Below are 22,909 nucleotides of genomic sequence, written 5' to 3'. Positions count from 1 at the left end.
TTTCACACAAATGACTAGGCCAACGTGGGTTTTTTTTTTTTTTTTTAATCTTTCAAGTGTTTTTGTACAAAAAATGGTGGTTTTTTTTTTTGCATTTTTAAAACGTGTGGGGGAGGGATGCAAACAAGTAACAAAAAAGATGCTTTTACAACATTATTTTCCCTGTTTAGAAAGAAAAAAAATCATCCCAATAGTATTTAAAAGTCCAAGGATGAAATAATTTCATTTTCTTCTCTAAGGCTATAAAAGGTCCCTGCCTATTGATTCATTCCATCCTCTTGTGTCCAGCGGAGCCATGTTACTCTTCAATGGCACAGGTTCACTATTAAAGATCAGGCCAGGTTTCTGGGTACACGGCCTAAATATAAAGGTGGGAACCTCAGAGGATTAAAAACCTCTCCACAGAAATGTGGGCAAGAAGATACTTCCCTGAGTCAGAAGGGACAGGTGCAGCGGCATCCCACACCCAGAGCAGAGGATGACAGAGCCCTAGAGGTCCCACTTCTGCCTCCATTCCCTTTCCAGAAGATTGAAAATAAAAAAGTCAAAACGACATGCCTGTGAAGAAAGTTCAACATGTTTAGAAACACTGGTGGAGGGAAACATCTCAGGAGTAAGAAAAGCTTTGCCTGTTTTTACTCCGAGTGGGAGGAAAAAGCCATCAAGGAGATCCCAATACAAGGTAAACAAACCCCTTTTCTGGAACTCCTGTAGCATAGAGGGGACACTCAATTTCTCACCGACAGGACTTCTGGATTAGGCATTTTGGCCACATATAGACTAATACCCAAAGACCCCACAATCCAGGGCCCAATTCCAACTATAAAGTCACTCCAATGCCAACGAATGATGTGATGGTACCTTATAATCCTCTAATTGGGAAATTTCACATTTTTCCCATCCTAACCCCAGAGGTGGGAGAAGCAGGTCTTCATCTCCAGGCTCAGACGAAATGGTAGTACTTGGATTGCAACCAAGTAATCACTGCAAAGTAGTTCCAAGCAGCAAGAAATTACATCCAGATTCTCATGGAGACTACTGTAGGGTATAGAGTAAGAGCATGAAAGCAATCAAACTTTGTATAAATAATAGTTCTTTGCTTTTTTAATTAAAGAAATCCAGTGTCTCAAAAACTTGTGAAAATGTGTTTAAAAAAGAAAGGGCCAGCAAGCCTGCCACATGCTTTTGCTCATTAAAACTATCGTACTTGTACCTTCCTGTACTTCCTACACCAAGAGAGCGCAACAGCCTCTTGTCTCTGGGCCTATTACCTTTGGCCTACAACTCCACCTCCAGAGGGAAAACCGAAAATAGGGAAAAAGGGAAAGTGTCTCTAGTGAGAAGAGGATGCAAACCAAAAGCAAACTGGAAAGCAAGAGCAACATTAAGGGTGAGGTGAGCGACTGAAGTAGAGACTGCCTAAGAAATCTGGCTGAGTAAGCTTTGGCTTGGGGGACTGAAGAAGAAGCTGGGCATTTAAAGTGCAATCACATTGGTAATAAATGATCATCCCTTTCTTCTGACTCCTCCCCCAGCTGGTCATCCCCCACACCACGATATGCAGCAGGCACGTTTCGGGGTTTAGAACGGCACACAAAGTCACAACCATCCTGTAGGGAGAAAAGCAAAGGAAGGAAATGATAATATGGAATAACCAACTTGAAGGTAAAACAAAGTATATTTATGGTCTAAAAATGGCAAGAACGAGTTTTCTCCAGGGATAATGAAGAGAAAACACCAAGTTCCAAGGATCACCCTTAATTGAATTTGAAGTCAACAGGACAAAAATTCTAATGAGGCCTCACCTACTTTCCACCTAGGGCCCTGAACAGCTAGATCAGATTCCCAAATCTAAGCAACAGCGTTGCTCTTCCAGCCAAGTCTTAGCAAGGCCAGAAGCTAAGATGCTAAGCTCCTGAGTTCTTGGGGCCATCAACTGTCTTGTTTGCTGGGTCTTTTGTGGCTTTAGCATCCAAGTCCTGTGTCTCAGGGAACCTCTTAGTCTGCGCAAACCAGGATGGTTGGTCACTCAACCCTATATGCAGGCTACAGACTCAGCCAGCTGCCCTGTTACTTACTGCTACCAGGTTGCCAAGATCCTGCCAGAAGGCTAAGTGGGGAAACTGCTCCATTCCCTTGGCTCCCACCACCAGTCGCTGGTATAGGAACCCCCCGATGATATAAACAGCAACCAGTGATGCAAACCTATCGAGAAAAAAAGACCTATACTTAAAAACCAAGAAATAGTAAAACTCAGATACTAAGGATAATCTCTATAGTCATCATTAGCTATTTCCTAAGCTGTGTTCTATAAAATGGGAAAAACGGGTAGTGATGTTAAATGAAAAAGGGCTGGCAGCTTCCTAAGACAACCAATTAGAGCACTGTCAGTCTGAGAAAACATGTTCAGAAAAAAATAAGACTGACTTCTGCCAAGAATAGTCATCATTAGATCACATGATTCTGTTCAAATATTCTAATAATCTAATGGGATAATATTAACAACTGTCCATCTCTCCAGTAGGGAAAAAAAAAGGACCTCCAATGTGAATATTTAAGGGGGAAAAAACATTAAATCTCATTTTTTAAAACTTGTATAGTCAGAGTTTAAAGAGGATTGTCACACAAAGTTCTTCCCACTAAAATCATAACACATAAACACATATCCAATTTGTGCCCATATACAACCAAGAAATTAAGAGTTAAAAAAAAAAAAGGCTTGGACCAATAAGGGAAAAAATACTCACGTGACCAGTAAGATAGAACCCACACTGAGGTGGGAGATCTCTGGAGAACAGGCCAGGCTACTATCCATCTCAAAGAGGTAGAAACAATCTTGGACTTTGCCTCGCTCCTCAAACACAGGGTTAAAATTGTCCTGATGAAAGGACAGAACACAACATTTATGTACTAAAGTGTTTTCTTTTGATTCCATTTAAAAAAAGAAAAAACCCCACAAAACCCAAGAAACATTTGCTTTCTCTTAGTTCAATAACCTATTTTCATGTATGTTGAGAGATGGGTGTCTACAACATAGGGAAAAATTGAACTTCTGTTTTTTTCTTGTCCATCCCAACGTATCTTGTCCCCTCTGGAGAGTCTCTCCGACCTCAGGTTAGTCCTTCCATCTCTCTAGGCTCATATGTCCCAGGGTGCCTCACCGCTAGGGTGTGTCGATTGCAGGAAATCATCACCACTGCCCGACGCTGCTCCTTGCCACAGTGACGCTCATATTCATCACCCCCTTTATAGATCAGCATGATCCAATTACCTGAGGAGGGACAAGAAAAATGGAGCTTTGGGGTGGGAGAACAGCAGAGGCAGAACTGACTACTATGGGAAAGTGGAATTGGGGAATTCAGTGAAATGGGTTTTAATGAAAATAACCATCATCAGTATGGGCTCTGTACACCAGAAATAACTAACTAAATTTGCTTCTTTACAACGGCTCTTTGTTCCCTTGATAAGACAATTAAGATTCAGATAGTCATATAAGAATCTTAATTTTCTATATTAAAGGTGGGCAACTGATAGTGCAAGAACAATGATGCTCCACACCTTAACAATGATTCACATTTGCTAAACACCTGCTAACATCAAAAGAAGAGGTTCCATACAACTACTGGGTGGCAGGGGAAAGCCTAAGATTTAAATTAGCCACAGAGAAATTAAAAGTCGATTTTTTAAGATTGGGGGGCATTTCTTTTTCCTTTAGTATTTACTGTGTTCAATTTTTTTTTTTTTTGGCAAAATACTTGATTCAACAGCCATGTGAGGTGAATGAGGTAAGGATTCTGCTTCCAATTTTGCATATGTGGAAACAAAGTCAAAAAGGTGAAATGATTTTTCAAAGTCACAGGACAAGTAAATGATGATCTGGGTCAAAAATCCAGTCTTCTGACCTAGAGTCCCAAATCCTTCATGTTACTTTTTCTCACACTATTTGTAGGAGCAAATATCTGCACTGGGGTGATACTCTAGTTTCTTATCTGCTTAAGGAAAGGAATTAGACTCTAGGACTCTAGGTGCTCACAGTCCTTTCTAGCAGTTAAAATTGTGACTTTTGAGAAATATTGTCACCATCTTTATTACAAGTTGGTAGGGAAGTTTTTGTAGACTGACTGGTTAGCAAAACCTGATCTCTTGCAGTTTGATTAATTAATTGGTGGCGATTGATATTTTGAAGTGTAGTATGAAAAACTCATTAAGTATTAAAGGGACTCCAGACTATACAATTCCAGCTAGAGTCTTCTTTTTTGCACAAGCTTTTCATGAACTTTAAAACAAACACATAAATGTCCTGAGCCTTGACTCCAGAGGAGCTGTGGAACTAGGTATCCTGTGGTTTATGGTCTCAAGTGTGCTGCACCACACATACCATGTGATATTCTGAAGAGACTGGGAAAGACAGACAGGATTGTCAGAGGGACTGACTTGGGATCAATTAATCAGTCAAAAGGGAGAGTCTTACTTCCATTGAAGATGTGAGTCTCGTTGAGTCTCCCCACCACCGTTTCCTTCCCATTACTTTTGTTGATCTGCACCAGGCCTGCCCCAGAGGAGAGGTTGCCAGCTTCCCCGCACACCCTGAATAAGTACAGATACGTTTCTGGGCCCTGGCCCTCAGTGCTCTCAAAGCTGTAAGGAGAAGTGAGGAGTAAGAAGGAAGAGGAGAGTTACTGGCTGACAGCCTGAGGAAGAGCAGCCTCTCTTCCTTTTACTCCCCTGCCCGCCCCGCCCCCCAAAGATGTAGTCAATTTATTTATCTGATATCACAGCTAAAAATAGTGAAAAGTATTTGTTGAATCATGAGACATCCATGACCCTAACAGCCCATCCTAACTGTTGATGAAGACTGATTAAAATACACCTCCCCAGACAGATAGTCTAGACATTCCTAGAGTACCTGCTCTAGACTATGCTAAAGTGTTAGCTACTATTTCCCTGTGAATGAGGGTCTCTGTTCATGGGCTACTCCCTTGTTTCTCAAGGAACATCAGCAGATCTATACACCTGAAGATTCCTGACACTTCTGATAACATGGATAGGTCTACGTATGCTCATCTGATACTTCTAAAGTCCTATTTATATGGAGGCATCAAATGATGCTTTTTAAAAAAATTCCTACAAGTTGGTCTCTTGGATCCAGTCTTGGAAACAGCTACTGTTCTACATAAGAGAACTGCACATTGCTACTAAAAACTGGGCTGAGAATTTGCTCTGTATCATAAAAGAAAGCAAGACAGCACCAGTTATCTTAGATAAAGAGGAGGTTATTATACGTGTATTACCTCCATGTTTAATAGTAATACCAAAATAAAATCAATAAGAGGAGGGAAAGATTCTTTAATGAAGTGATTTTCTCAAGCCCTTTAAGGTTCTTCTCATTTACCTTTTGCCAAAGAGTGGTTTCAACCTCTTCAGTAGAGCCAACTCTTTCTCTGACTCTCTACCCGGTTCTCCTACCAGGTCACAGGTTTTTTCTTCCGCCTGCCAGGCTTCTTCTACTATCACAGCCAGGAGTAGCAGCAGCAGTAATCCAGTCCTCCAGCAGCTGTAGGAGGGGAGCATCCTTTTGGGAGAGTGGGTGTGTTGGGAAAGGGGAAGGGGGGAGGAACAGGAGAGAAAGGAAAGAGTAAAGCATAAGAGTGTGTAATAAATGAAAGGTATTTTTAAAAATCTTTTTATTTTCCACCCATCACCTCCTATTTTACACTAGCCAGTTTTCTTCTTTATTATGAAGTTGGGTTTTATTTTCTTGTGTCTGTCCATTTCAAGCTTTCAGTTCTTACCTAAGTTATTTTTTCCTGTCCTTTAATATTCTGAATTGGATTCTTAAGTCTCTAGGTTTCTCTTTTTCTATTTACAACTTATTTTGACAGCCTCTTCCTAGCTGATTCCATTGCCTGACACCATCACTATCTCCTGTCCTTCCTGTGCTGCTTCAGGACAGAGGCACAATGTGCATTCAACAAAAAGGATGGCACTGGCCTTGGTGAAGAGTTAGTGTCTATAGCTGTTGATGATTTTTGCAAAGTGTGCATAAAACAAGAACAGCTTGACTTCCAAGGCAGTTTACCAACTCCTCAGCTCTATGAGGACAGACTCATTTTTTGTTCTAGAAACTGTCAGAAGGACCAACCAATGGCCTAGGGAATACTTAGGTGCCACCAATGAATGGTATTTTGATTATGCAGAAAGTATAAGATTCTTTGGCATATACAGCAAATAGTACACTTTAACATCTCTGTGCCAAGAGCACGTGTATCAGGAAGCTCATATACATATAACCTTCAGTCTAATTCATAGGTGAGTCCTTCAGAGCACATTATGGAGACGAGAAGAGGGAAAGAACAAAAAAGAATTATTTAATTATGACAGCCTGAGTGGAGACACCCTTGCCTCTTTATTGTTTGATGAAAAGTTAGATTGCAATTATCTCATTATTTAAAGTTTAATACTTTAAACTTTGTGCAGTTTCACTGTACCAGTCGTGCATCCTTAGACATGCGTGGCTTAATCTCTGAGACAGGCATATGCTACTGGCGGGATCAACCAGATTTTGTTTGTCTGCTTGTTTGTCTTCCTTACTTTGCAGGCCACGTATATAAAGGGAAGAAGCTGAGGCCAGAGGGATGGGAGTTCTGCCTGGAACTTGCCATAAACAGGAAGTGAACAGCTGAGAAGTTTGTGCTGGGGCCTGAGTTCATAAATACTGCTTAGACCAGTGGCCCTTCCTAAGATAAGACATAAATTACAACTTAAGATGTAACAGGGTCTATTTGCAAGTTATTAAGAATATGTAACAACAGAGAAAGACTTGAATACCGCGGGCCCTGACCTCTCAAACCAATACACAGGAACACCCAAAAGTCTTCGTTCACATTCACCATAAGAATGATGAACAGAGATGAACGCAGCCACCACACCTAAAACTTGACGTTATCTACTTTAATGTTTCGTCTCTGAAAAATAATTCAATCATTTATGTTACAGGAAGAAGAAAATTCACTAGGTCAAGATGAGTCATTTGAAGAAGTATTCCAAAACTCGCCTCAGGCTCTCCAAGCCACAGATCTCAAGAGCTCCGAGATTTCCAGTTAAGTATAGTTGTCTTTCTACGCTCCAAATTGCCGACAACCCTTGGCACTCACCAAGTCACTTTACAATTTAGTAATTTCAGCTGACCTGCTGCTTGTACTGCTCTAGGAATGGAAACACATGGCTCTGTTTCCCAAACTCATTTCCTTTTCTCTAATCCATCCTCCTACTCAGGGCACACCGAATACCCTTGCAAAAGGTTTCACTCTGGTATCATTAATGACCCTTAAGCCTCGGCTACTTGTTAATTTCATACCACTATCACTAATTTTTCTGACACAAAGATTCATTTTTTCAAACTTTTCTCCTTTGTAATAAAATGCTTTCATACTACAAGTCTGGACTTTGGTTCCAATTCTCTTTAAAGTCCTCTAATTCTTTCCCATGCTTGTCCACTGACTCCATTGCATTTTTAGAATGTAAAACTTGAAACAGGCAGAATTTTATGGGTACCCATAAGTTTAAAGATAGGAAAATGGAAGCTCTGAGCCCAAATGAATTTTCTCCACTCCCCTTCTTAAATTTAAGAATCTTAAATCTTAAATTTGACCTTCTGTTTTCCACACTCCACTAGGACAACAAGTGCTTGGGAAGTTGTCTGCCTGACTTTGTGGACTCCGAACATCAATTCACTATAGTATTAGGTTGGTACAAAAGTTATTTGTGGTTTAAAAGGTTAAAAGCAATTGCAAAATCCGCAATTACTTTTGCAATAACCTAACAGTATTAATAAGGTGTTTCCACAGAATACTTGCAGCCAGCCATAAAGTCTGTGGCCCCCATAAACACATTTAAGGCACCAATAGGAAACACTTTGCTTACCTTCTGCCAGGTAGTTTGAAGCACTTTACATACATTAACTAATTAATCCTTACAACAACACATGCAGTAAATACAATTACTGTCCCTATTTTAAGATGATAAAACTGAGACAGAACTAATAGAGTGAACCAGACAGTCTGGCTTCAGAGCCCATGGTCTATACTTCACTCCACGTGTATCTGTCTCCTTTCACATCTATTTTTTTGTGGAATCAGAGTATGCAGCCAAAGCTTTGATTTCTTTTTGACGGAACAAGAAGGGGAAGTGCCTCACACAGTTCAGTGAGTAAGAGATGGAATGAAGAAATCAGACCTCAAACTCCTACCTTCCCTAAATTAACTCACTGCTCAACACACAACTTCACCAGATTAGTTACAAAAAAGAAATGAGACTCCTTCTATTAGATTGATTTAGCATGCCATTTTCCTTATGTTCTCTTTGGATCTAATTTAAAATTTCAACATTCTGGGCTTTTAAGTTTTTTTTTTTCTTTCCCAGGGCCAGTTTTTCTGGACGGATGCTCACACAGAAGGCTGTGTTTTTTGATCTCAAAGTTATTCCTTATGTGTTAACAGTTGATGATCTTCCCCCCAAAATTAGATAAAAGAATTTCACAGAATTGGGAAAGGATGAAGGGTTAAATGCCCTGCAGTCTGCATTGTTGAATTGAGATAGTTTTCGTTTGCTTATTGGTTCAAAAAGTTAGGATGAGAATCAATTTATATTCTTCTCTTTCCAGATTAGGGTCTGCATATATGCTCTGGCTGCTTCTCTTCGATTTAGTGGCATGTGCTCTGAGTGCTTTATCTAGATTATTATGTTCCTTAATCTACACAACCCAGAAAAGTAGGTATTTCTCCCATTTTATACATGAGGAAACTGATGCTTACAGAGGTTAAGTTACTTGCCCTAGATTATACAAGTATTAAACATGTATGAAGTTAGTGGGGCAACCTGGACAATTCATGGCATAAAGATATTTGCTGAAAATTTTCTGATAAATACAGGGGTGCAAAAATGTATTAGGAAGAGTATGAAGTCCAAGGGTTGGGTAGTCCCTTTTAACGTGCTACAGCGAGATTCTCAAGAGGCAAGAGTTTGTCTAGATACTTTGGAAACAAGGGGCAGGATCATAAGATTTTGAGCCGCTCCCCCTTCAATTTTTTTGTTCTATGATAGACCTAATTGGTAAAGCTAAAAAATTCTCATTCAGTGGGATGACCAATGACTAAACCAGGAATTGGGAAGCAGTTTATATCACTGGGTCTCTGTACCACTCACTTCCCCATCCTTCAAGAATAGCCACGAGCATTTTCCATTTTTCAATGACATTTCCACTCTCATCTCTGTGACTCATTTCTGATGTAGCAGCCCTTCGCTCTTATCTTTGGCAACCTACACATTTAGAAGAGCAGTCCTGATTAGCTAAAAGGCCCAGTGCTGAAAAACCTCAGAGTAGTTCTGTGTCCCAAGGGCAGAAGCTCCCTACAGAGGAACACAGCAGTAATCCTTCTATTGGCTAGCTATTCTCCATACCACACACTCATCCCCCTTAAACTTCTTCCAGGGTTCTAGAAATTCTAGTCTCCTAACTTTCCAACTGCTTAGGCCCATACCCTCTCCAAATAATGCTACTTTACCTCTCTCCACGATGCAGTCCAAAATTCCTTCTAAGGTATCCAGTGACACCTCAAACGCACTCCATACCTAGGGACCATCCTTTCCCTGCCTTCCAAATACACATAAATCCCCCCTCTAGTCTTGGAGGTCCTTTCTCCTGCACTACCGTTGGGACTCTGGGACCCCTCGCCCTTATGCCTTCGCCCCCATTCTGCTATAAGGATCCTCAGCTGGATTTTTGGCTAGAACCCCGGCCAAGGGAGACTTAACGATCTCGGTCCGTGTCACAGACGCCAAGGTTTGAACGCTCATCAGCCCCTTATACTCACGTGTCACGGGCAAAGGGAGCAGCTAAAGCTCAGACTCCCCGGGTGAGTACCTGTCTGGGGTTGGGAGACAGGGCCAGCAAAGGGCTAGCCGCAGACCCCGGTCCCAGAGCTCGTGTCACAGCCAGCGTTCCCCCCGTCACCTCGCGGTGCTCCACTCCGGGAACCGGAAACAGGAAGCGCCAGGCGGCCGCTGGGCAACTGCTCCTCCCACTAAACCCCGCGGCATGTGACCACAGACCATCTCGCCTCGTTCCCCTTCCCGGTTCCCAGATCATCCTGGACACTGATTGGCCACTATCGCGGACGTGTGGCTCCGCCCTTGTTCTATCATTCCAATCATTGTCGAGACTTTCAAGTTCAGGTCCACCTTTTCGGTTTGCCTTTCTACCAATGGGTACCAGAGTACGGCCTCGGGGGGCCTCTCGGCGCGGGGGCGCCCGTCACGAGGGGTCACGCGCGGTCACGCGCCAGGCCCGCTCCCGGGTGGGTCGGATAGAAGAGGGCACGGTGGGGAAGGCGGCGGAAGCGGAAACACGGAAAGGCGCCTGTGCTCCCGGCCTTAGTAGGAGTTGTAGTTCTCACGCCAGGTCTTCTCCAGATGGTTCGCCGCCTGCGAGAGGCGCTGTTTCGCCGTCTGCCGCCGCGAGTCTGGCGGTCTCCAATGTTGGCGCCTAGAGGACAGTAGAGAGCGATTGGGTCTGGGTCGACTTGGCTTTGTTAACGACACCTTTGCACTTTTCCTTTTCTGCAGTTGAGTACGTTGGGGTGTGTTGTTATTGTCACTATTATTATCTTTATCATTCTCCTCCCGGCTCGTGGCATTTTGCGTGATAAACACTGCAACCACTTTTGTTCGCCAGGTTTCTTCATCCCCTGCTCACTCCATGTTGTCAGCATTACTGGTGTCCTGGAGAACGAGCCACTCGATTTTAGATTTTGTGCCTTTGCTAAGATCCTTTGTAGTTTCCCCCATGTCTTCCCACTCATTCTTAGAACTCAGTTCAAATGCTGTCCCTCCTGTAACTTCCCGGATTCACTGTCTTCAGAATTAATCATTTCTGAATGCCCGCTTGTTGCTTGTACCTGACTCTAGCCTGATTTCATTCGGCTTTGAGTAGGATGTTGCTTTTTGTTCTCTCTTTGCGAATAGGGGATGGATTTTGGTTCGTCATTCTCACCAGAGCTAGTACAGTGTCTTAAATCCGGTAATAGAAGCTAACACTTGCATAGCTCTGTGGTGACTTGCCACGGTTGTAAAAGCTTTTGAAGAGAATTTACTTAATCTTCACACTAACATTAATGAAGAAGTATCTTATCCCAATTTTACAGATGAGTAAATTAAAGCCGATAGAGTAACTTACCCTGGGTCCCACGACTATTAAGTTACAGAGTCAGTATTTAGGCTCCATAATTTAGGTGTTAGTTATATAGGCATGTAGTCTCCAGAGTCCATGCTCTCAAGCACTATATTACAGTGACTGTATAGGATCCCGCATTTATTTATTAATTGGTACATTCAATTCAGGCTAGGTGGTAATCATATCTGGGTTGGATTTGGATGTATACTCAAGAAAAAAATAAGAAAATTAAAAGATGAGTTTCTAATAATAAAAGTCATTTTAGTAATAATAAAAGTAATCACGAAACACAAAGAACAAAACAAAAATCCATAAACCCACCAAGAAGTTGCATATATCCTTCATGAACATGTTATTCCTTCCTTTAAAAAAATTAATATCAAATATTATCTCTATTTCAATAACTTTACAAATAAATGTTTTAATGGTTGCATAACATTTAGCTGTATGGATTGCTACTTAAGCAATTCCATCAGTGTTGGGCATTTAAGTTATTTCCATGTCTTGCTTTTATCATTCATTTAACAGATGTTTACTGTGCAATTACATCGTTATTAGGATACCGCAGAGAAAAAAGACAACCCTTTTGCAATGAGCTTTCATCCTAGAATTGATGTTTATTTGTTGAATTGAATTATTTTGATTTCAGAAATCTTGCATCTTTGTCATTGCATAGAATTTGGAGGGCAGGAAGTGTGCATATCGTAAGTGGGGAAAGGTCCAGAAATTGAATAGGTTGAATAACCTGTCTTCTGTGTGAGTGGGAGCTTCTCTTTCCATTCTGGTGCAAATAACCTTGGTCACCTTCCTGCTCCTCAGGTATCAGTCCCCATTCTGGGAGCTATCTGTATTAGAACTGATCTCAAGGTTCTTGCCAGTGGCAAAAGTTGAAATGAGCGGTTCTTTTTTGGGTATCTGCTTTGCCTCTCTCTAGCCTCATCATTAACAAGGACACCCCGCACCCTATACCTACATTCACACCCTCTTCCCCCACACACCATAAATTATTCACTTTGTTTAGAAAGTAGTTCTAGGAATTTCGTCCTAAAATCAAATGCTGAGGATGCCTCCTGTTTAGTATAAGCAGAAGAGGGGAAGGTACTTGAAAGATCTAGGTATTCTGAGTTCTTTCTTCACTTCATTGCTTTGATAATTGTCCCAGACATGTTTTTGGTTGACTCTGAGATGGAAACTTTATTGGGAATGGCTGTTTTAACCTCTCAACACCTTTTGCGTGAGTTTTGTTACAGGTTTTGCTCTTGTCTCATGTCAAATACATCCTGTTTGCTCACAATTTCTGATCTGCTCAGGGATCTCTTGAAATTTGTTTGGTGGTGAAGGGGAGCAGAATGTGTCACCCCAAAATATGCCACTTTGACATGTGGATTATTTTGAGCGGAAGGCAATCAAGACCCAGCAGACTCAAGAAAAACTTTTACTTCTCCCTTAACTGGCTAAAAGAATTTAGATAGGGGGCCTGGCCCAGAAAGAGGTATTACCAGAGATAACTTTCTTATCTGGAAGATTTACTTACATGGCAGGGCAAACATCTGGTGACTAAACATCTGCTTTTATCTTCCTGTGAATTGGCCTCCTCCCCTTTGAAGCTTCAGGACCCTATTCCTGTTCCTTAGTTCAGGATGGCGTATAAGCCTCAGTTGCCTGACTGCCTTTGCATCTCATCTTTTTATTGGGCCTCCTCCATGTACAAAATTAAATTTGTCTTTCTCTCCTATATAATTTTATTAACCAAGTCACCCCAATAAATTTAATAAAATTTAACAACGAAAACAGAAATGAATTATCTAAGACTTATTTCTGGGTTCCTGCCTTAGGGTGCCATTAACAGTCTTTGTAGTACAGTTATTTAACTGTAACAGTAAGTAACAGTTATTTAACTTTTAATATTGAAAGGGATGTAAATCTACAAAGACTTATGCAAATTATATTTTTAAACATTTGAATAAAATGGAATATTATATTGAAGAATAAAAATATTGTTTTTCTTCTCCTGTTAATCTGTCTTATGTCAATTTAATTATCAGACCAGTTAAAGAACCTAGAAGGGTTGAAGGAAAATTTGATTCTTTCCTACAGTAGTTTTTTCAGTCTTGTTATGTATTCAATTTGACATCTTGAAGCAGATTTCAAGTTTGAACTTTTATTGGTACCTTCCTTTTAAAATGATTATGTTGGGGCCGGCCCGGTGGCTCAGGCAGTTAGAGCTCCATGCTCCTAACTTGGAAGGCTGCCGGTTCGATTCCCACATGGGCCAGTAGTCTCTCAACCACAAGGTTGCCAGTTCAATTCCTTGAGTCCCACAAGGGATGGTGGGCAGCACCCCCTGCAACTAAGATTGAACACGGCACCTTGAGCTGAGCTGCCACTGAGCTCCCAGATGGCTCAGTTGGTTGGAGCGCCCGCAAGGGATGGTGGGCTGTGCCCCCTGCAACTAGCAACAGCAGCTGGACCTGGAGCTGAGCTGCGCCCTCCACAACTAAGACTGAAAGGACAACTTGAAGCTGAACGGCACCCTCCACAACTAAGATTGAAAGGACAACAACTTGACTTGGAAAAAAGTCCTGGAAGTACATACTGTTCCCCAATAAAGTCCTGTTCCCCTTCCCCAATAAAATCTTTTTAAAAAATGATTATGTTAAAATAAGGTGATCATGTTTAACATACGAGGTCTGATGATTAAGTTCATGAATTCATCCTAGAAGAAGTGCTACTGTGTTTCCCCAAAAATAAGACCTTGCCGGACAATCAGCTTAATGCATCTTTTGGAGCAAAAATTAATATAAGACCCAGTATTATTTTAATACAATATAAGACCGGGTATAGTATAGTATAGTATAGTATAGTATAGTATAGTATAGTATAGTATAGTATAGTATAGTATAGTACCAGGTCTTATACTAATTTTTGCTCCAAAAGATGCATTAGAGCTGATTGTCTGGCTAGCTCTTATTTTTGAGGAAACACAATACACACCTGTCATGAAGGGCGGCATGCGGGGTCTCTAGTCCCACTCCCCACATAAGAACGCAGGATATGGTGAGGCTAAAAAGGAACACCCACGGAGCCATAGATAGGGCAGTCACTATATTCTCACTGGTGGCTGCGATGGAGACACAGGAAGCAGGAGCTACACTATCCACAACCTACCATCCACCTCTCTGCCAACCAACCTCACTTACTAGCTGCAATCCGCTCTTGATAACTCAGCCACCATCTTCTTGGTAGCCTCCATCTTCTGCTAGCATGGCCACGGCAGTTATATTAGTGGCCAATGGCTCACTGGTTATAGCTGACGGCCAACTAGCCATAGCTGATGGCCATTCGATCACAGTTGATGGCCATTTACTACCTGAGCCAGCACCTTTCCATATGAGGCTGAGAGCCTGGAAACTGCACTCCTGGCTCTGTCCCCACACTCCACCCCTACAGCGTCTTGCCTCACAATCTACGTGACAAACGTCTTCTGTGAGGGGCCCTGTGCGAGGAGCCTGGAGGTGAATGCAATATCCTGGACACAGCCAGTCTCTCTGGACACAGCTAGGGTTTCTCAGGGCACCACCAGACCTTCTGGGCACAGCCAGACTTCCTGGGCTTCTTAGGGTACCACCAGTCTCACTGGGCACAGCCAGGGCCTCTCAGGGAACTGCCAGCAAGTTCTCTGGGCTCAGCAAGACTCTCTCTGGGCTCAGCAAGACTTCCTGGACTCAGCCAGGGCCTCTCAGGGCACTGCCACTGTCCCTCTCTGGGCACAGCCAGACTTCCTGGACTCAGCCAGGGGTCTCAGGGCACTGCCACTTTCTCTGGGCTTCTCAGGGTACCATGCTAGAACAATAGCGGCTCATAGTCAAGGTGCTTACGTATTCTTGATGGCGGTTGGTCAAGACACAAAAGCAAACATCTGCCAGTTCCACTACATGGTGGCACGTTCATAAGCAAACAGTCAAGCGGTCCATTAAATTAGGGATGGAAGGCAATTCTCCATAGTCCATAGTCATTCGCCAGGACTGTCCTGGGGGTGAGGGATGACCTTGACCTCACCCTCATCTCCCACGGAGGTCTCAGCAAGCGTTTCCTCCTGGGACTACAAGTGCTGCATCCGGGCTGCCTCAGCAAGAACTTCCCAGCCCACAGGATGGCAACCACCTGCGCTTTCTCTGCCCTATGCTGGTTGGGGAACTGTCCACGTCTTCCTACCCCTCCACGGGGGTCCAGCTCTCCGGCAGCTGCTCCTCCGGGTCTTCCTGAGACTGAGTGTTCATATGCACAAACTGCTCCACTGCCCTTCGGAGAGCTTTGGCTGGCACTGTACCCTGCTCACTGTGCCTTGTGTCATGCAGGGTGGCATGCGGGGTCTCTAGTCCCGCTCCTCACATAAGAACACAGGATATGGTGAGGCGAAAAAGGAACAACAGAGCCATAGATAGGGGAGTCACTATATTCTCACTGGTGGCTGGGTTGGAGACACAGGAAGCAGGAGCCACACTATCCACAACCTGCCGTCCACTTCTCTCTGCCAACCAACCTCACTTGCTAGCTGCAATCCGCCGTGCTAACTGCACCATCTAACTCAGCCACCATCTTCTTGGTAGCCCCCATCTTCTGCTAGCATGGCCACGGCAGTTATATTAGTGGCCAATGGCTCACTGTTTATAGCTGACGGCCAACTAGCCACAGCTGATGGTCATTTGATCACAGTTGATGGCCATTTACTACCTGAGCCAGCACCTTTCCATATGAGGCTGAGAGCCTGGAAACTACACTCCTCGCTCTGTCCCCACAATAACTCATTGCTAAATATCACTATGGTCACGAAGTACTCCCCTTGGGTAGCTATGCACCGACGCCAGCGCCTAGTCCACCCTTCAAAGCAATTTTGGAATTCTTTTTCTGGAATGGCTATTAGAGCTAGCATCGTATTATGCTTGATGTCCTGAATGTCATCAAAATGTCTTCCTTTCAATATTTCCTTTGTCTTTAGGTAAGAAAGACGTGATCTGCAGTTGTTTGCTGCCTGTGCTAGCCCTGGAGGCGTGTGGGAGAGGCCCTGCTGTGCACTGAGGATGGGCCTGGGGTAGCTCCACAAAAGGCAGGACACTCCGAGGTCTGCTGCCACCTGCTGGCTTCCTTAAGTTTTAATCCCTGATAAAGCCTTGTGGGGTACACGAGTTGGGTGTGGCAGGGCCTTAGGGAGTCACTAGAGTAGGAAGAGCTGTGGTCAACAGGTTAATGTAGACTCTGGTTTGATGCCGGTGCTAAGCCTGGAGCTACCCAGCCATAGTCTCAGAGCACACCGAGGCCAGCTGCTGCCCACCTGGGTCCTGCGGACTGCAATAGTTTTTCAAGAAAGGGTGTAATATGGGCAGGACCGGCTGCTCTCGGAGAAAGTGCCTTTGGTATTGGGTAAATTGGGTGGGGCAGCGTCTCAGTGAGTCAGCAGGGTGGAGCAGTCCAATCAGATTTAGATTTGACCTGTGGGGGAGGGCTCAACACAGGAAAGATGGTGCCTGCCTGCAGGTTGCATGGGAGGAAAGAAAATGGCGACTGTCCTCCAGCCTTTGCTTCGAAGCCGCATACATCAGTTTGTCCCCTATATGCCTACGATGCCCCCCGAGTTATTGTCCCTCTGCCGGAGCCCAAAGTCAGTGCCTACGAGCGAGAGATTCTGTGTGTTTAAGAGGATGTCTGGGTTTCCCCGCAGCCCTTGGTTTTACCGGTATAGTAGGAATCCCCATTGTTTTTCACAACCAGATGTCATGGGGCTCCTTTCCTGGCACTAGTACTCTGTGCTGGGGAGGCTGGTGCAGGGCTGGGGTCTCTGGCTCCTCTGGGAGTAACTTTTGTGGCCGACATATCCCTCCTGGGTCTCAACCGCCACATGGAGGTTTGCAGCCAGACCATTTCTCATCTCTAACCCTCTACCAGTCTCAATGTGGCTTCTTCTTTATCTCCTTAGTTATAAAACTTCTGTTCAGCCAGACTTCAGATGGTTTTCTAGGTTGATTGTTCTATGATTTAGTTGTAATTTTAAAGTGTTCATGGAAGGAAGCAGGCACAGTGTTTACTCTCCCAGTAAATAATTTTTATAATTATTTCCTATTTCCCCAACCACAGAAGCTAAGCCAGAGTCACACATTACAATTTGTTGTCATTTTTCTTTTTCTTATTTGACCTTGAAATTTTGAAAATTGCAGGTCACTTATTTTGTAGAATGTCTTTTATTTGGGGTTTGTCTGATGTTTCATCATGATTATATTTAGGTATGCATTTTTTAAATTAAAATTTATTGGTGTGACAATTGTTAGTAAAGTTACATAGATTTCAGGTGTACAATTCTGTATTACATCATCTATAAATCACATTGTGTGTTCACCACCCAAAGTCAATTCTCCATCCGTCACCATATATTGGATCCCCTTTACCCTCATCCACCCCCACCCTTACCCTCTGGTAACCACTAAACTATTGTCTGTGTCTATGAGTTTTTGTTTCTCATTTGTTTGTCTTGTTCTTTTGTTGTTTTTGGTTTATATAACACATATCAGTGAAATCTTATGGTTCTCTGCTTCTTTCTGTCTGACTTATTTTTCTTAGCATTATAATCTCAAGCTCCATCCATATTGTCACAAATGGTCCTATTTCATCTTTTCTTACCGCCGAATAGTATTCCACTGTGTATATATAGGTATGCATTTTTTGATAGGACAAAGAGAAAAGTGATGCATCCTGTATCAGTCAGAATCCAATCAGAAAATAGATACCACACCAGTGATTTTAAGGAAAATTTTACATAAAGAATTGTGTTCTAGTAAAAAATAATCAATTACTGAAAGGGGTATAAGAGAACTCTAAGTCCTACAGAAGTTATATAGAAGTAGCAACCACAAAACGCAGCTAGTACCACTATGGTTGAAGAAGCTTAACAAGAAAATAACTTAAAAATTTACTTTCTCAACCACAAGGTAAAGATTCAAACCTCTGAAGAAAGGGTGTGGTTCCTGCTACAGGAACATGCAGCCCACTGATGAAGTAACAGAAAAATTGCTGGAGGGTGTGGGTCACTGTTGAACTGACAGTGATGGCTCCTTTGTCCTTTTAGACATGTCCCCATCATTTTTTTTTTGATAATTCTTTACTTTTGGGAACATGGATGTTTCATGTTTATCTTGTACTTTTCTTACCCGAGAATTAGTCATTTCTCCAACGGGGTCTGGTTCCTTCTAGTGAAGAATGGTATTGAGAAACCAAGATCTGATTACAAGTTGTGTTTATTGCTACTTCTGTGTCATTGCTTTAGTCCCTATCTGCAGAGTCAGGAAATCTATATATCTAAGAGTGAGAAACTAAGCTCTCATTATACCCAAAATATTTATACATTTGCTCACACATAAGAAAACAAAAGAAGTAGTTTTATAATTGATAAACCATATCATTATGTAAAGAAAGCCTACTAATTAGAGTTTAATATTTGTTTAAAGTTTCATTTATTTTATTGAGGTAAAATTTATAAATCATGAAATGCACAACTCTTAAGTATTCAATTAAATTAATCTTGACAAATGCCTAATAATTGTAACTACCCTACAATCAAGATTTAGTAGATTTTATCACCCAAGAAAATTTCCTCATGCCTCTTTCCAGTCATTTCTCCTAATCCTAGAGGCAACTATTGCTCTGAAAAATTTCACCATAAATTAGTTTTGCCTATTCTGAAATTTTATATAAAGTTGAATCATATACTATGCTTGGTTTGTTTCACTCAACGTAATGTCTGAGATTCTGTTGCTTATATCAATAGCAGGTTTCTTTTTGGCTGAATAGTATTATATCATATGAATAGTTTACAATTTGTTTATCTGTGCATCTTTTGATGGGCATTTAAATTGTATTTCTGCTTTCTTCTAAGAAGATTTCTAGTCTCAGCTTTTGTGTTTATATCTGTAGTCAATATTGAATTGATTTTTGTATATGATTGAGGTATGGTAGAGGTCATTTTTCCCCCCCACATGGATATGTAGTTCTCCCAATAACATTTGTTGACTTCTTCCTCCTTTAAATTGTTTGGAGCTTTGTTGACAATTAATTGACTGTATAAATGTGGTTCTATTTCTGGACTTAATTCTGTTCATTGAACTCTCTGTTAATTGTTATGCCAACAACACACTGTCTTGATTCCTCTAGTTTTATAGTAAGTCTTGATCTAAGGTAGTATAAGTCTTTCTTGTCTTTTTCAAGATTGTTTTGGCTATTCTAGGTCCTTTGCATTTCCGTATATATTTTAGAATCAACCTGTCAATTTCTATTAAAAAATCTCGCTGCAATTATAATTGGGATTAATGTGAATCTAAAGATAAATTTATGAAAAATTGATGTTTTTAACAATGTTGATTTCTATAGTCCATGGATTGAATATAACCCTCTATTTAGATCTTATCTAATTTATTTCAGCAATGTTTTAGTTTTCAGTGTAGAGGTCTTACATATTATTTGTTGCATTTATTCACAAGTACTTATATATTTTTAATGCTTTTATAAATGAAATTATTGTGAAAAATGTATTTTACAAATGACCCAGAAATAACAAAGATGAGAAAATTCACAGAAAGGATGTTAAAACAGCTATTATAAATACACTTCATATATTCAGAAGATAGAGGGAAATTGAACATAATGAAGAGAGAAATGCACATTTTTAAAATATAACTGAAATCCTGCTTCTAGGTATAAGAAATACAATATCTGAAATAATACAGTGAAAATATACTGGATGGACTTACAGTAGATGAGAAACTAAGCTACATTAGTTAACTTGAAGACATTTCATTAGAAAATATCCAAAATTAACACATGGAGAAAGAAAACCCTCTTTGTCCCCCTCAAAACCCCAGAGCACCAAGCAATCTAACATATTTATAATTAAAGTTGCAGAAAGAGGACAGGAAATATATTGGCCAAAATTTAAAAAAATTTGATAAAATATAAATCACAGATCAAAGATGCTCAATGAATTTTTTTAAAAAGATTTTATTGGGGAAGGGGAAAAGCACTTTATTGGGGAACAGTGTGTACTTCCAGGAATGTTTTTTCCCAAGTCAAGTTGTTGTCCTTTCAATCTTAGTTGTGGAAGGGTTCTGTTCAGCTTCAAGTTGTTGTCCTTTCAGTCTTAGTTGTGGAGGGCTCAGCTCTGCTCCAGGTCTAGTTGCCGTTGCTAGTTGCAGGGGGTGCAGCCCACCATCCCTTGCAGGAATCCAACAGGCAACCTTGTGGTTGAGAGCCCACTGGCTCATGTGGGAATCGAACCGGCAGCCTTTGGAGTTAGGAGCATGGAGCGCTAACCGCCTGACCCACCAGGTTGGCCCCTGCTCAATGAATATTAACCAGGAGAAACATGAAGAAAAGTACACCAAAATACATTATCATCAAGCTCCTGAAAAGAAGTGATAAAGAGAACATCTTAAAAGCACCTAAAGTGGGGTGGCCAGATGGCTCAGTTGGTTAGAGCACGGGCTCTCAACAACAAGGTTGCCAGTTCAATTCCTGCATGGGATGGTGGCTGCGTCTCCTGCAACTAAAGACTGAAAACAGCGACTGGACTTGGAGCTGAGCTGTGCCCTCCACAACTAAATTGAAGGATAACGACTTAGAGCTGATGGGCCCTGGAGAAACACACTGTTCCCCAATATTTCCCAACAAAAAAATTAAAAAACAAAAAAGCAGCCAGAGGAAATATATACTGGCATACAAAATATGTTTACTCACATTTTTAAAAGATTCATATAAGTGAAATCGTATGGCATTTATCTTTGATTTGCACTTAGCATAAAATCCATCCATGCTGTTGCAAATGGAAAGACTATGTAGAATATAGAATATATATTCTTTTTCATGGTCCTCTTTTTGATGGTGTTGGGCTTCACAAGTGGTCTGAGGGCAGCCATGAAACCGAGTAGGATATCGGTGCCACCTCCACAGGCAGCACGGAGGAAGAACCTCTGCCTTTTTTAAAAAATTGAATTTTTTTTTTTTTGTGTGTGTGTGTGTTGAGTTGATTGGCTTCTTTATGTATTCTGGAGCTTAGCCCCTTATCATATATATCATTTACAAATATCTTCTCCCATTAGGTAGGTTGCCTGTTTATTGTGTTGATGGTTTCATTTGCTATGCAAAAGCTTTTTAGCTTGATGTAGTCCAATTTGTTTATTTTTATATCTGTAAATTTTACACAAAATTTGGGAAATATTTGACTATTAATTCTTCAAATTATTTTTCTGCTTCATTGTATTTCTCCTGTATTTCTGGTACTTCAATAACACTTACGTTATATTTCTTGATGTTGTTGTATAGGTCACTGAGGCTCTGTTCATTTTCATTTTTTTTCTGTTCTTCATATTGGATAATTTCTAGCAATCTATCCTCACATTCACCTACCTTTTCTTCTTTCTGCTCCAATTTGCTGTTAATTCCATTCAGTTTGCTGTTAATTCATAATGTTTTTAAACATTATGAATATTGTTCATTTCTGTTTTAGAATATTCAGGTTTTTTTTTTTTTTCCAAAGTTTTTGTTTTTCTGCTGAAATTCTTCACTTTTTATTTCATTGTGATCATATTTTCCTCTGTCTTCGGACATATTTATACAGCTATTAAAGTCCTTGTTTCCTAATTCCAACATCTGTGTCATCTTAAATTTCTTTTTCAGTTACTGATTTTTCTCTGGAGTATGGTCCACATTTTCTTATTTCTTAGCATTGTAATAATTTTTAATTTTATGCTGGACATTAAATATGTTACATTATAGGGAGTCTGCATTATGTTGTCTCTCTTTTTTAAGTAAAATTTTTATTTTGGAATAATTTTAGATTTACAGACAAGTTTTAAAGATAGGTTGGAGCATTCCTTTATAACCTTTGCCCCATTTCCCCTATATTAACATCTTAAATAATCATGATACATTAGTCAGAACTAAGAAATAAACACTGCTACATTATTATTAACTAACTCCAGGTTTTCTCTGATTTCACCAGTTTTCCACTTGTCTTTTTTTCTGTTCCAGGATGTAATCCAGGATATCACTTTGCATTTTAGTTTTCATATTAGTCTTCTCTGGTCTATAATAATTTCTCAGTATTTCCTTATTTTTCATGACCTTGATGTATTTGAAGGATACTGGTCAGATATTAGTAGAATACTTCTCAATTTGAAGTTATCTGATTTTATTTTTTTCACGTTTAGACTGAGGGTTTGGCAAAATATACCATAGTGGTCAGTTGCCTTTCTCATGGCATAATATTGGAGGTACATGATATCAGCAAGACTTATCATTGGTGGTTTCACATGGTTAACCCTGTTTATGTGGTTGAGGTTGTGTTTGCCAGGTTTCTCTGCTGTGAAGTTGCTGTTTTTCCTATCCATACATTATTCTTTGAAAGTGAGTTGCTAAGTTTTGCTGGCATTAAAGGGGAAGAGAATTAATTTGCACACTATGACTGGTGAGTATCTGAATATATTATTTGGAGTCTCTGTAAGGAAGATTTATAACTTCTCTCCCACTTATTTATTTATTTAATCATTTATTTAAATCAGAATGGATTCAGAGGAGTGACATCACCATGTTGGCGGAGTAAGAGACTGAAGCCTCTGTTCCCCCACAAAGAACAATGAT

At 41.0% G+C, this 22,909-nt stretch overlaps 1 protein-coding gene across 2 annotated transcripts; it reads right to left on the bottom strand.

The window, feature by feature from the left end:
- Positions 1–559: 559 nt before the first annotated feature.
- Positions 560–10,758, bottom strand: M6PR (mannose-6-phosphate receptor, cation dependent). 2 transcript variants are annotated; one of them, XM_019713499.2, is made up of 7 exons: positions 9,873–10,758; positions 5,393–5,572; positions 4,472–4,638; positions 3,162–3,271; positions 2,748–2,878; positions 2,079–2,205; positions 560–1,610 (listed from the first exon to the last, which is right to left on the bottom strand). In XM_019713499.2, exons 2-7 carry the CDS (start codon positions 5,569–5,571, stop codon positions 1,488–1,490), a joined length of 837 nt encoding a protein of 278 aa, XP_019569058.1. In that variant the 5' UTR covers position 5,572; positions 9,873–10,758; the 3' UTR covers positions 560–1,487. The 2 variants fall into 2 exon arrangements, with proteins under 2 accessions (XP_019569058.1, XP_074182157.1); XM_074326056.1 differs by having other exon boundaries at positions 9,923–10,061.
- Between the last annotated feature and the right edge of the window lie 12,151 nt (positions 10,759–22,909).

Source organism: Rhinolophus sinicus, linkage group LG02, assembly GCF_036562045.2.
Source record: "Rhinolophus sinicus isolate RSC01 linkage group LG02, ASM3656204v1, whole genome shotgun sequence".
Lineage (NCBI taxonomy): Eukaryota > Metazoa > Chordata > Mammalia > Chiroptera > Rhinolophidae > Rhinolophus > Rhinolophus sinicus.
This window is presented reverse-complemented; position numbering and strand designations above follow the sequence as displayed.